This window comes from Trichechus manatus, unplaced genomic scaffold (assembly GCF_000243295.1).
Source record: "Trichechus manatus latirostris isolate Lorelei unplaced genomic scaffold, TriManLat1.0 scaffold00002, whole genome shotgun sequence".
Classification (NCBI taxonomy): Eukaryota; Metazoa; Chordata; class Mammalia; order Sirenia; family Trichechidae; genus Trichechus; species Trichechus manatus.
Window position 1 is genome coordinate 30,066,628 of NW_004443938.1, and position 15,332 is coordinate 30,081,959.

Here is a 15,332-nt window from a genome sequence, read left to right on the forward strand (position 1 = left end):
TATCCCAAGCAGCCTTTAAATGTTCTGCATATAAACAATATAAAAGAAGTCCGCTCTACTGTAACCAGATTTTGGAGCTGGTAACTATATATTGCTAATGAGAATGCTCCAAAAATATTAACAGATTCTTGCCCTTAAATCCTAATCATAATCATTCACATTCACATAAAAGAGCATAACTCTGTCTTCTAGTTCTTGTGTTTATTGTAGAACATGTTAAATGAAAGCAGAAGGTTGGCGCCGCCTTTGGTTTACATACCTCTGGTGTAGCTGGCATTGAAACCTTTCTTCTGGATGCTAAAGTCACTTGAAAAGGACACATGCATCTCATTTGCACTTGAGTTAAATGATAGGCCTTTGGCAGTTGCTCCACAAAATTTAGTCTGGCTCTCTCCATTATCAAGGGATAATGAGTCATAAATGCAATTGGGAGCTTCTTCAATGTCGAAGTCATTAAACGTTATCTGAATAATGTAGCCGGTGGGGGCCCGGAGGGTCCACATGCAAGCCTGGCTATTAGGGTAGTCGTTAGGATAGCATGGAGATGTGAAGGTCCCAGAAGGGTTGGACAGGTCAACCCTGCAGTTGGCACATCCCCAAGCTGCTGGCCAGACAAAAGAGAGACAGAGAGAAAGGCTGGGATCAGATGCGTACAATAAACGAAGCATACCACACACTGGGGACTGTCATCAAACAGTAAACATTTAAAAATACCCAAATACAATAAGGAAAATGAAACCATCTCAAGGAGAAAGACATACACCAATACAGCAACAAAAAAGTAAAAGAAAAATACAAAATTTTAGAACAATGATTTTTAAACTTGGGGGTGAGTGGGAAGTTATATATACTGTAAGAATCTGATGAGAGCTATGGGAACTCTCTCCAGTAAAATGCGCATGAATCACCACACTCTGCATACAATTTTGAGGAATACAGAAGACCTCAGGAACCAACAATTGATTTCACAAAGGTCCATGGATCTAAGGTAAGAATCTCCACCTACTCTAGAGAACAACTGAACTGGAGCAGAAGAGGAAGGTACAGAACCATAAAGGTAAAGCTCAATATTTCAAACCACATGCATAGAGGAAGAGAAACTCTTAGGATGTAAATGTTTAAACAGAATGCTACAACTGAAAGCAATAAACAGGTTATCTTCTGGCAGATTATGATTCAAATAAGTAGCATCACCTTGCATGTGTGGAATATTTATAGTTTTGAAAGTACTTTCACTTACCTCATTTGTTTATCATCATTGATAATTATATACTTGTGTGATTATCTCATCTGCTCATTTGTATAGTAAATATTTACTGAGGGCCTGCCATGTGCCAGACACTATTCTAAATAGTATATATATACCAATGAGCACGAAAGACAAAGTCTGTCTCAATGATTCTTACACCTCAGTCTTGGATGTGAAGATAAACAAATAATAATATAAGAGAATGACAGATGGGGATAAGAAATATGAAGGAAAGTAAAGCAAGGGACAGAGAGTGTGCGTTATGAGATGGGTGGAATACTGGGGTAGTTAAGGAAGGCTTCTCTGAAGAGGTGCCATTTAAGTAGAGATTCAACTGAAGTGCGGTGCAAGCTATGAGCACATCTAGGGGACCAGCATTGTAGGCCAAGGGAACTGCAAAAATAAAAGTCCATTTGTAAATTAATGTTGGTTTCTCTCATTGAACTATAACCTCCATGGCGTTAAGGGTCGTGTCTCCTTTGTTCACCTCTATATTCCTAGTACACAGGGTATGTTCACAACAAGAATTAATTGAATACATGTATAACAGAACATTCTCACAGGGGAACATTTTCTTATCCCATTTTCACTGACGCGAACAGTAGGGACATTCTCCCTTTGTTTATCTAAGGCCTAGCTACCAGCTGGAATCAGAAACCAAGGTCTGTCTTCTAGTCTAGTGCTATTTTTGCAATTAATATTCACCTTGCTTTTAAATCTTTGTAGAATGAAGGCACTAGTCTCATTTACCCAACATTCTGGATAAGTAGGCTGCCACAACAGTGACACTTAAACAATAAAATATTTCAAACCATGTTAACCGAAATGACTCTAAATTCATTGCGCGCCTCCCTCTTTTACTGAGTTGAATAGAATGAATACGCAATTACTCTTCCTGAAAAATGATAGTTATTACAAATACTAATTATTATTCTGTGGTAGAGTGATGTACTAAGGACTCATTAGATGGGTTAGGCTGCTCAGGTTAGGTTTTTCTTCTCTCATGGCTGCCTGTGTTATGTACTGTTTATCTTGCCCAACTCCACTCCCCATCCCTTCTTTTAGATTTGCCCTTCCTCTGCTCTTCCTTCCTAAGTCTCTAACATCTCACACAGGGCAAAGATGGACAAAGGAAACAAATTAGGATCGGAACCAGTTGCCACATGTCTTCTCTTATCCTTTTATAGAGAACCATGTTCTTCTCCCTTGCAGCAGTTGTGTTACTTCCATTTGTGAGGCTATTTGATTACTGACTGTCTTCTACCACTAGTGTGTAACTCCACTAGCAGAGATGTACCTGTCATACTCACCATCTTACTCCCCAGCATCCCATAGCATGCCTGGCAAATGAGAGATCTTCAGTAAAAATTTGTAAAATTAATGAATGAATAAATGAGTAGTTTAAATGAATGGAAACATGCCTAAGTTAAAAGACCGAATAAGCACAGTGTATGACTTATTCCAATAAATTCTAAGTTTGAGAAAAAAGGTAAAGAGTGTCTGAGTGGTGGAACACCTGTTTAGATGGGAATCGGGGCCCTTTCTTCCAATTATTGCACTCACAGAACAGGATTGAGAGCCTCTCTGACCAGTTTAGTTTCTTGTTACTTAATCTGGGCTCAGAACAGACAACTAATTCTACTCAATTAACGATAATGTATTTAGTAATAGGCACTGGAGATTAAAAAAGGAAAAGATAAAGAAAATAAGATGCAACATCTGCCTCATCCCAACATGCAGGCAGGCAGAGGCATTTCTTCCAAAATGAGATATCCAAGACCCAAGTAGTGTTCAAACCACCTTTACCTGATATATTATTTTTGCCAAATTCCTCCCTACGAGTTGAATGAAAAGGATAAATGAAGGGAATACATAAGGGATAAATAAAAAGGGAAAAATAAATTAGACTGATAACACTGACTATGTAATCTTGGGCAAGTTAACCTCTCTGTGCCTTAGTTTTACCACCCTTACACTGGTGATAGCAGCACCCACCTCCTGGTTGTTGGAGGACTGAATAGGTTATTACTGGAAAAGCCTGGGAGGAGTGTCTGGCACATAATTATCATTATTTAAGTGTTCGCTTGCTTGGTAAAGTAGAGGGTCAGTGAAAAAGAGGAAGACCCTCAACGAGATGGTTTGACACAGTGGCTGCAACAACGGGCTCAAACACACCAATGATTTGTGAGGATGGTGCAGGACCAGGCAACCTTGCATTCTGTTATACATAGGGCCTCTATGAGTCAGAACTGACTCAACAGCACCTAACAACAACAGTAAGAAGTGTTTATTACTAATTATTATTACAACACAAAATCTCTGTATCAACACTTTAATAGAGGAAAACAGCACCCCATATCAGTAGAATATCTTTTTCCCTTAGACACTCATTAGGATAGGAAAAGGGAAAGGGAACACATCCATAATGTGCACACACACAAAAATTTAAAGCATTTTTCTATTTGACTCTCATCTATAGTAGCTAGAAAGATCTTCATAGTATTTAGTAATAGGGCTATTAAATAGTAATTATTAGCTTAACTGGATGAAATATCAGTTAAACTAGGTATAGTATCATCATGTTCGTTATATTTATACATCAATTCACAGTAAAGGGCTTTCATATATATTATTTCATTTGACATCAGAACTGCTCTGGGAATTGCTACTTTTTCCATGTTTAGATGAAACAAATGAGGCTATTACAAACTAAAAAATTTTCCCAAAGTGATGCACCTAATTGATAGCAGGACCAAGATTCAAACCAGCTTTCTGAAGGTAAATCTAATGTCTTTTTCGGGGGGTGGTGGTGGTGGTGGTGAGGGAAGTTGCCACAATGAAACAAAAGACAAAGAGCAAAGTGGTAAACACCAGTACTATTTTAAGAGATATTTTTAACAGGACAGTTTCTTAAACACAGTGTCATCACCATAAAGTTAATATTTTTTCAGAAACTAAATATGAAATATTTTATTTGGGAATGTGAGGGAGTCTGGAACACAGTACTTTGGATTAGTCTATTTGCAGCAATCAAATGTCACTGCTAATTGATTCTTCCACCATGAGCTAGTCCGTGAAGATAACATGATTAATTTGTTCTCTCAAAGGCAGAGCTATTTAAATAGAGAGCTATTTCAGTTCATTGAACCAAGCCTTGGTAAAAACCAGGATTAACATATCTTCTAGAAGCTACCCAACTCAAAGCATCTGGCTCGAGATGTTTTCAAAGATAGATACAATAACATATTCATACCTATAATTTATAAAAGCAAAGTTTTCAGGTAATCCAACCAAAGATAAAACCAATTGCCACCCTCAGCTCTTACCTATGACTGAGAATATTTAGTATTACTTTATTCATGCATATTTTCATAAAGGTTTATTCTTCAATAAAACTCAGATCTTAAAAGGAAAACCTCCCAGTCATGCTAACGCCCAACTCAATGTATAAAAAACATTTAGATACAGCTTTAATAATCATTACCTATGGCTTTCTTAGAGATTTGAGTTCTTACTCCACCCTTGCTGCACGTACTTGTCTGTAAAGTCCAATACCATGTTCTTTAAAATTATTCTAAAACAGGAATTTCAGATCCCATGAGATAATAAAGACAGAAATCAATTTTAGCTGCTTTCAACATGAATCAGTGATGGAGTAATTGTTTTTGCTATACAGTGTTAAATGGTGATCAACATTAAAGCATCTCAATTAAATCTCTTCTTTATTTGAATGGGAATGAAACTGTCTCTATTGAATTTGATGGAAACTCTGGCTGGTGAAAATTGTCTCCAGAAAAGTTAACTTAAATGACCTGCTCAGTTTTATCTATGTAAGGTCATTGTTCAAATTACCGATGTGAATATAATAAGCTATAATGAGTGAAGGGCTCACTTGTGGCTTAAAAAGTTTTAAAATATGTGGTAGCCTTGGTCGTGTCTAAAGATTAAACCTAAGGGCCAGCAACCAGAGAATTCTAGGACCAATTCTAGTGTTCAAATTTTTACAGAGCCAGGACAACCACACCGTTTCTCTAGATCAAGTAAAGCACTGGCAGATGTAGTATCATTGAAATGTAGAATATAAATAATATTTAGACACTGGTATGTATTAAATGACTGATAATATACAAAGCTGAATGACTTCATCAAAGTAAGTAAGTAAATTTAAGTGACTCCAGGCCACTATGCAGATTTTTCGGGTTGGCAAGGAATCTGACGACAATCTGGTTGTGACATCTGCGATTCTGTTAATGTGACAGACTTGGCAAGCGTGCTCGCCCTCCTTCACCATTCCTCCTTAAACTCTGCACTCAAAGATAGCACTTCCATGTAGGGGAGGGTTGCTCTTAAACCAGGATTAAACCAGTTGCTGTTGAGTCGATTTGACTGATGACAACTCCATGTGTGTCAAAGTAGCACTGTGCTCCACAGGGTTTTCAATGGCTGATTTTTCAGAAGTAGATCTCCAGGCCTTTCTTCTGGGGTGCCTCTGGATGGACTTGAAACTCTAACCTTTCGTTTAGCTGAGCTCATTACCTGTTTGCACCACCTAGGGGCTCCTAAATCAGGTTATGGTCATTCTAGTCTCCTGTTAGAACACTAGCAGTCACCCAAAGATCACAGTTCAATCCAAAACTCCTCCTTAAACACTGGTTTCTTCAGTCTACCAGAAAATTGTTTGATTTTACTCTGTGATGGATGTTCAATCTCAAAATGTTCTTTGGAACTACCCTTAGTATGAGGCTACTTCAATGACTTAAGCATGAGTTCAAAAGGGTATGACTTTACTTGAATTAAGTCTGACATAGCTAGAAAGCTAACATGATGTTTAATTGAAGGTTCCTTGGTGAAGCACCATTAAGCTGGAAGCACCATTAAGCTTGACAATTTTTAGACTCTCCAAAGATATTCACATGAACCACACCCTCAAACACATTTCTGCCTTCTGTAATATTGCTAATGCTTAAAATTTGAGTCCTGTATTTCCATAATCACCTTGGCATGAGAACATTCCGTATTTAACTGCAAAAGATAATACTTGAAGATCCAAACAAGTGAACAGTTGTAAATCCTTCTAGAGTCAGCTTTTTATGTAGACATATATCCCTTGCAAAAGGATTAGACACACAAGCACATGTGCATGCATACCCACATACACTCCCACACACATTTTCATGGGAAACTGTTCTCTCTTAAGCAGTCATTAAGTCTTTCTCCAGCTGTTAAAAAAACAATCTAAAGGCAATGGATAATTTCAAACAGCCTAAGCTTCATAGTCTATCACTTAACCTACCTCCTGGCTAATTCAGTCAAGTCCCTTATTCCCTTTCACAATCCTGACCTGCAAACCATCAACTCTGGATTTATACAACCCATGGACCTTCTTTGTTCTCTAACCCAAGCTCCTGAGTACTGCCGGAAAAGAATTCACAAAACTGTGCAGATTATTTATACTAAAGATAGTTTCCATTTTTATCTCACTCACCTTCTGCAATAGTTGATGTTTTTGACCACTCCCTGCTTCTTCAGAGTCTCTCCGCCCACAGTTCCTATTTTCTCCTTGTTCTCCCCCTACACTTCCCTCAGCACTCTCTAAGGGCTCCCTTTCTGCTTGCCCTTAGAATCCTTGCTATTCAAAGTGTAGTCCTAAAACCAGCAACATCAGCATCACCTGGGAGCTTGTTAGACACGCAGCATCACCCAGATCTACCAAACAAAATCTGCAATTTAACAAGATTTTCACATGTAGGCGATTCATAAGCACATTAAAAGTAGAGAAGTTTTATATGAAGGTGATTCATAAACACACTAAAATTGGGGAAGTGCTGCTTTAAATAACTATAGTCCACAGAAGCTATTCACAATCTCCATGCATACAACTTCTCCCAAGAGGATCTGACTCCTCCCACAGCTCCTGCTGTCATATTTGTATCACTTGACCCATGGATGGACTGCTGACCTGAGGGGAACCTAATCATGGACTTGGCTAATCAGTCAGTCTCTGTCTTTTTCTGAGAATCGGATGCTAGAGACACAAAATTTAGTCAGAGAATGAAGAACAACAGAATGTCGAAGATACATCAACTCAAAAGTAGCAACTGCTTTTGCCACTTACAAATACAGGAAGCTGATGGACAGAGAAAAGAGAAAGTGAGAAAGTGTGGAGAACAGAGAGATGAGAGAACATCAGACCCTTGAGAAACAGAGTTTAATTCCAGACATTTCATATCCAGTAGTCAATGGGAGAAGCTGTTGTGGCTTGTTAAAGTTTTCCACTCTATCCAGTTTTAGGGGAGTTCTGTTCCTTGCAACCAAGTGTGCCTCAAGCCAATACTCTGTTGGGCTCTCTTCTCTCTACACTCACTCACTTTGGGTGGTCTCATCTGAACACAGCCTTCAATATGTCCAAATGCTGATGACACATATGTTCTGCTGAGCATCACACCCATACGTGTGAATGTCTACTCAACATCTCTGCTTGGATATCCCATAGACCCATCAATGCAACCACCACCCAAAAAATGATTTGTTTCTATCCTCCTTATAATTGTTAGCAGCATGATCATCCAGTCATCCAAGCTAGGATTCTTAACATCCCTTCTCTCCTCCTTCTCCCACACCATTTCAAATAGTTTATCAAGTGCTATAGCATTTAATTTATTCATATTTATTAAATACTCACGAACACTTAGTTTAGGGTTCTCATCTTAAGGTTAAACATGACCACTTAGTTTAAGGTTCTCATCACTGTACTTGGCTCAAGTAAGATGCTCCAATATTAGTTTTTAGTGTTGTTGTGATAGTTGTTGTTATTTAGTAGAACATGCTAGCCAGATTTTAGTCTATTCATTCATTGAATTTTCGGGACCTTAACTTCCATTCATCTTTAGTTTTCTTCTAGATGTTTTTAAATATGGTTACAGAGGGCAGTCAGAAGGGTAGAGGGCAGTCAGAAGGGGAGGTCAGAGTAAAACTTTAAAGGTCGCTGAAGGTTACTATTTATTTCATGTTATGTGGTGCAGGTGAAGAACCTGAAATTAATAGTTAGAGCAAGTTTTGGTTTTACAACCTTGTCCTCCCAATGAATTGGGAGAATGTATTGGGAAGAAGATGGAAGTAACAGGATAAGTGTGCATCTTAGCTCAACTTTTCCAAATGAGCCTTTAATTTGAGGGCATCCAAAAAAGTCAACTCAGTTTTGTGACATAATTGTAAGCAATTTAAATAGCCAAGATTCGGAGCAAAGCAAATTACAGATGCACCTGGCATAATTTTGTCTCTTTAGGGAATATTTTTATATGTAAACATCATAGTACTAAGAAAGAGGTGATATAAACATTCCATAATACAAAGGGACAGCCAATACAGGTTAAAAGCAAGTAGAGTTAGTGGTCAGCAAATATCCTGGCTTCTGTGGTACATTCCTGCTGCTCAAGAAAATTTCCACATCTTGCTAATAGTACTTATTGTGCTATTTTGAATATTCCTGGCTTAGAATTATAGAGCAAGCTGTGACAGATTTTGAAGATTTAGAGTGTGGGTACGTCAGAGGAAAAAAAAAAATCACTTTTTTTTTTTTTTTTTTACTTAATATAGTTGCTTTAGTGTGTTCTTGATGCCTACCAGCTTACTTTACAAAAAAAAAATAAATAATTTATTACTTTTATAAAGTTAATACAGCTATTGAGAAGTTAAGGCTGAATTTTGGTTTACCACACCATTGCCAAAATGTTTATCTAATTTTAAATTGCACTGGATTAGGGGTGAGGTGATACAAGTATTGGCATTATATAGCCTCTTCAGGTTGTACATATAGAGGCAACTCACTCAATTTCTCTACATTTAAATTGCTTCACCTATGCCCCCGGGATCCTCCACATCAGTCACAAGCCTACAGCAAAAACATACTTGAAAAAGTTCATGAAGGTCACCAAATTTTCTAAGTTTCCAGGAAAGTATAAAAATTTACTTGCTCACCGTCTTCTTTCAGCAAGTCATATTTTTAAACTTCAAAAAAAAAAAATGGTAAAGTGACTTGTTATAGGTGGGTGAGTAAGGTCACACCTGCAGGCAAGCCCAACAGAAGGCCAAACCACCCAAAGTGGGTGGGCTGGGTGGTCTACCGAGCAAACAGGCAGTGTGTTTCCAATAGGAGACACAACATTAAGAACAGAAACTAGTCAGTGTTGGAGAGGTCTGAACTGTGGCAGGCAGGCTCACTGTTGCTGGAGAGTATAAGAGTGCTTGAACCACGGACATCTGCTTCCCTCGCTGTGGGGGAGCTGAACGATCATTTCCAGTTTCTGTAAAATTGCTTCTATGCTCTTGATTACCATTTAGCCTTTGTAGTGTTGTTTGAGAGAGAGAGAAAAATATTATTTTTAAACATTGATTCCTTTCATTATCCCATGTAGAACATCAAGTAGGAAAGTTTCATAGGGAACTATCTAAAAAGGTTATTCTAAAAATAATAATAAGTATAATACTATTCTGGTTTAGTACAAATGATAACACATGACTTAATTACCTCACTCTCCATTAAAATAATACTAAAAAAGTAGATTGAGCTCCAGTGGTTACTGAAATTATATAGAGAGATAACATCTTACAGAAAAACTGAAAGGGAAAACTGCAGAAAAAGGCAATTTGGGATTGCAATATAAATACAAAGCTTTAGATACATATGTATGGTTCTCCCAAGGAACATATATGATAGGAAGACTCTGTGCTATTTTGCTATCAAATTTAAACCAAGAAAAGATGAGAAATCTTAGGGATTTCTGATTCTTTAATTAATGAAAATAAATAGGAGGTGTTCAGATAATTGATCTTTCTGAACATTATTCACTAAGATAATCTGAGTTGAATCTTTAACTACTCAAAGAAATCAAAATGATCATCTTCCCCCTCCAATATAATCAGCTGACTTTCAGTTTTTAGGATATGTAAGACATTGAGCATTTTCCTGAAGGATCATCCTCTTTCAACGCTCAGGACCACCCCAGCCAATGTGGTACAGCTCTAAAGGCAAGGACTGCTAGAATCACTATGCAAAATGGGCAGGGGGGGAAACCAATGTTAATTGAAGTTTTAATAAAAAAAATTTTCTTGTAAATTTATGTTATGTTAACAAATAGTTTACATATATGTGATTTCTCCCCAAAGGATTTTTTTTTTAATTACCAAAAATATTTTTAACTCTAATATATCACTTTATGGATATTATTTTATGATGTTTAACAATGTCCCTTCCTATAAAACATAAGCAACGATTCAAAAGCAAAAAATGCAGATCAAGTTCCTCAGTCACTTTTGTTTTACAGCAAACATAATGAATAACAAATACATTTATCACACTGAAGTTAAAATTTAGGGGAAAGCCCTTGGCCAAAACACAAAAGAGAATGTTGTGACTGCATTTAAGATTTAATGTATAATTGACAAACTGAGGTCAATCTTTGGTTATTAACAACTCAGACACATAAAAGTCACTTTTCACAGAAGAATATGAGAAAAATAAAACTATTTAGGGTAGCCTGACCTAATGTTTCGGTTTACAATTTTTCAGGATTTGCTCACAGGAGAGCTGAAAATTGAACACCTATATTTCATATACGCTAACTTGAAAACAAGCCTGTTTCTCTTTGAGCTGGCTTCTGAGTTGCTCCTATCTCCACATCTTCCAGCTGCACTCAGCATGTAAAGCCTCCATATACTTGGCTGAAAATAGCTCGTCGCCTGGCTGGAACTTTCTGCACAGTATTTCAGTGAAAGGCACTACTGTCCTCTTAAATACATCACTCAACAATTAGATTTGAGCTGCAGAAGCTCCAGACAAAGGCAGCACTATATCCTGTCTAGTTCTATCAACTCCCTTCATGACGTCATTGTTAGGTACAGCCTTCCAATTCAGTTTGATTTTTTTACATGGTTCCAGTGATGTAGGCCACACATTTTCATCCCAGGGTGCACACTTTTCAGAAACATAAAAAATAAGGGCTTTGGGAAAGCTCATAAGTTAGAGCAACTTTTGTAACAAAGCTGTTAAAAAGGCGACTTTTCACATTAATAAAATTTGAATGAAAAACAGCGTATCAAATTCTACTCCACTTGGTACAAAACCCAAGTAACATGAATGTGGTGATCCTTTCACCGTCTTCAGGGGATCACAAACACAAGAAACAAAAAATAATGCCAAGGCTTAGCTGATTTGATCTAGGATTTTAGCAGAAGGCTGGGAGGGAGATATTCTACACTGAGTGTTTGATAAATGGTTGTGATTCAATCACAAGCTTGGCATCTTGTTATATATAATTGGAACAGCATCATGGTTGATTAAACCCTCACATTTTCCCCATGGCCTCCTTTGGTAAGTGGTGGTGACTAATACAGGGAAGTAAAAGCAAAGATATTATGGATATAGCTTGGGTGGGAGCCCTTTGTGGTCTGTTTCCTCTTTGATACTTTAAGTTTTATCCAATAAAAATGGTAGTAGAAGGAAAGAAAAAAAAACAAAAACAAACAAACCAAGAGGACATCTCTAAGATGACCCACTTATCTAGAGTTCATACTGTGACACTGTGTAATGCCAGTACACAAAGTTACAGATTTTCCTTGAGTCCACAGAGGGAAAGGCTTGGGGTTTGCAGGGCAGGGAGGAAAGGAAAATCCTGTGCTACACCCTCTGAAATTTAAGAGTATTTTACTTGGCACTCTTCATCTAATTTTATTTGCTTGCTTTCCTTGTCAGATCTTTTTCTTGATTAAATGCCACAAATTTATAAGATGAGTCAAGTTCAAAAAAGTAAAGGACAAAATAGGATGAACTTTTACATACACAGTCGTCCCTCGGTATCCATGGGGGATTGGTTCCAGGACCCCATGGATACCCAAATCCTCAGATGCTCAAGTCCCTTATATAAAACGGTGTAGTCTTTGCATATAACCTATGCACATTCTCCCATATACTTTAAATCATCTCCAAATTACTTGCAATCCCTAATACAATGTACATGCTATGCAAATAGTTGTCTCCTACAATTGAAGGCTTGCTCTGGAAGGCAGCCTTTCTCTTCTATGAGTTTCTTGAGCTCTTCTGGGAATGCTGATGCTGCCTGGGCATCAATTGAAGCTGATTCTGCCATGATCTTGAAGTTCTTGAGGCTGGAGCATTTTACAAAGCTAGCCAGCCATCCCTTACTAGTCTGGAACTCCTTCCTCTTGCTCTCCTCAGTCCCCTCACACTTAGCCTTTGAGCGATTGCTTTGACCGTCTCATTGCTTTTTAGGAACCGTTTTTTCACAGAAACAAAGGGTGCATGCAACACAAGTAGTGAACCAATGAGACACAAGACAGAATTTTATATCGTAGAGAGACTGATCAAGTTGCTTGTTTCTTCCTCCTGCTGGTCATGATAAAAATAAATTTCATTCTGAGGTAAGATTATATTTGATTTCATATAATATGTTTGTCTCACTCTATTCAATCTATATTTATTCAGCGCATACTATGTATAAATAAGGCACACATTATAAATATTAAAGAGGAAAAAGATTTACTTTGGGGAAGACAGGAAGCTGCAGCAAAGGTACCATAAGTGGGAGGGTGGCTGTAGTTAAGGCCAATTCTGCTTGTTGACTTTATGCATTGTTTGATCTTGAACCACTTAGACCTCTACCATCACTAACATTTGGTAGGATATTACTACTGGTAGAAACCTTCTAGTTTACTCACGTCATACTCCTCATTTTACTGAAGCAGACACTAAAACCCGTGGACACCTACTGTCCTGCCTGAGAACACACGGCTAACTAGAAAGAACATGAGGCTCAATTCGGTTTCCCAACAATGATCAATGCAAATACCATCTAACATTTGCAGGTCTGTATTGAATTTAAATACAGAAAATAAATTTTGGTGTGCTTAAGATGTCTCACGCCCTATGCTATTATCATCTTTCCATATGTAAATTAAATTCTTACAACAATCTTACAAAGTGGGTGGCGTATCACCATTTTATAGCTGATATAACTGAAACTTCTGTATACAATTTTCATAAATTAATTTGCTCATGTAATGTAGTCTGTAAGCTTTTTAAAGTAAGAGGTCACAGCTAACTCGGTTTAGTCAATTACATGCTAAATCTCTCTAGCAGTGGTAGTGTGGGTAGTCACAGTAGTAAGAATGACAGTTAATTAAATCTTCAAATTTTCACCAGAATCAAAGGATTATAAGGAACTTTTGAGTTGAGATACCGCCCCCTCCCTCGCCCCCACACACATCCCATCTCTCTTATCAGAAGAAGCAGCATTATGAAAAGAACAAGGGCTTTGGAGTCAGGCAGACCTGACATCTGTATGTGATCTGGGGCAAGTTATTCAACCTCACTGAGCCTGTTTCCTCTTAGAACTAAGAAGACATTACTTTCTTTTTATGGTTACTGTATGGATCAGTGACACCTACATAAAGTGCCTTGTGGCATAGCTGACAAAGTGTAGACATTCAGTTAATGGTGGTGTAGTGGCTGCTTTGCTGCACCAGCCAGGACCCCCTCTCCCCCTTTTCAAGACTGTACTCACTCCCTTGGCTGCTGAGAGTGTTGGCCACTGACAGCTCAAAGTTGAGTTTCCCTCAGAAGATTCCTGTCAGCTGAAGAGAGAAGCCTCACTCGGAGTCATACTCCCTTCGCGCAGCACTCCCATCCAGTGACTGGTCAGAGTGGGCATATAAAGTCCACTTCCTTACCCCTATCTGGGCAAATCTGAAGAATATCCCAGCTCCAGAACTGCCTGTAGTATCTGTTGAAGCCACTGTTGTGACTGCATCATAGCACAACTTCTCTATTTACCCTATTTTCTTCCTTCACTTCCCCGACAGGCATTGAACAAGCATCCTCCTGCATACTAATCTCCATCTCAGAGTCTGCTTTCTGGCAAACCAGCCTAGCACCGGTAGACACTGCATTGTCTCATGCGTGAATGAAACAATGGGCACTAAGGATGCCAGTAAGGAAATCTACATTCAAACTGCAGTCCTGTAGTGAAAAGAACACTGAAGAAAAAAAAAAAAAAGAACACCAGATGATCTAAATTCTAGTCCCAGTCACTGTATAGGTATACTGAGTCAGTTACTTAGTAGATCTGCTTTAACGTTTTAAAACGTGATGTCTTTACAACTCTGACACAAAGTATAGGTCCCTTCATTTCAGCACCTCCCTTTATGCCCAGCAGTGCTAGTATTTGTTCTAGGCCAAGAAAAAAAATTACCTATAGTGCAAAAAAGATAGTAGCTATATTTTCAACACCCCGATCAATACACAGGCCAAAGATGGCTACTTTAAAATCATGGTTTTTTAAAACAATTTGGAATGCAGAACTTTGCAGATTAATTTAATCAAGTGGAATTTCATTACATTATGTGTTATCCAATACTAATCAAAACATAGTTGATAAATAAAATTTCCTATATTCCTATTGTAGCCCTGGTGGTACAGTGGTTAAGAGTTCAGCTGCTAACTATGAAGGCTGGCAATTCGAATCCACCAGCCACTGCTTGGAGACTCTATGGGGCAGTTCTACTCTGTCCTATAGGGTCTCTATGAGTAGGAATCAAGTTGACAGCAACGGGTTTTATATTCCTATTAAGATTTAAAGTAATTTTTAGGAAAATCAGTTCTTTGTTTCAATGGCGTCCTAATATTTGAAAAGAAAATTCAAGTTCTAATATGGCTTTGCTCATGACCCATGAATTTTTTGAAGCACATAGAATAAGTTAAATTTAGTAACTGAAGGGTACTCTGTATTCACACTGAGGTGACAGATGCCTTTCAAAGATGCTAGAAATAAACAGAGTTCTTGGAAATAATGTGGGGAATTAGAAAATGACATTTTCCTGTATCCTATTTCTATCAATTTAAACATACACATTGTTTTCTCTGGAAAAAAATGACCTATTTCATACCTATATCTGCACTTGCCTCTTCAATCTGATCTTTTAACATCTGATGCTGAGTCCAAGTATAAGAAGGCTCCATTGATCGAAGCTGGATTTTCAAATTCTCTTTGATGTATCCTCTGGAGGGCTT

At 37.9% G+C, this 15,332-nt stretch overlaps 1 protein-coding gene across 4 annotated transcripts in view; it reads right to left on the bottom strand.

Moving 5' to 3' along the window:
• The window catches only part of ADGRG6 (adhesion G protein-coupled receptor G6), a 157,437-nt gene that overhangs the window by 88,325 nt on the left and 53,780 nt on the right, over positions 1-15,332 (bottom strand). For all 4 annotated transcript variants that reach the window (XM_023729619.1, XM_023729625.1, XM_023729607.1 and 1 more), the window contains exon 3: positions 260-601. In XM_023729619.1, the coding sequence (XP_023585387.1) occupies positions 260-601 (342 nt within the window). The remainder of the gene's footprint in view (positions 1-259; positions 602-15,332) is intronic.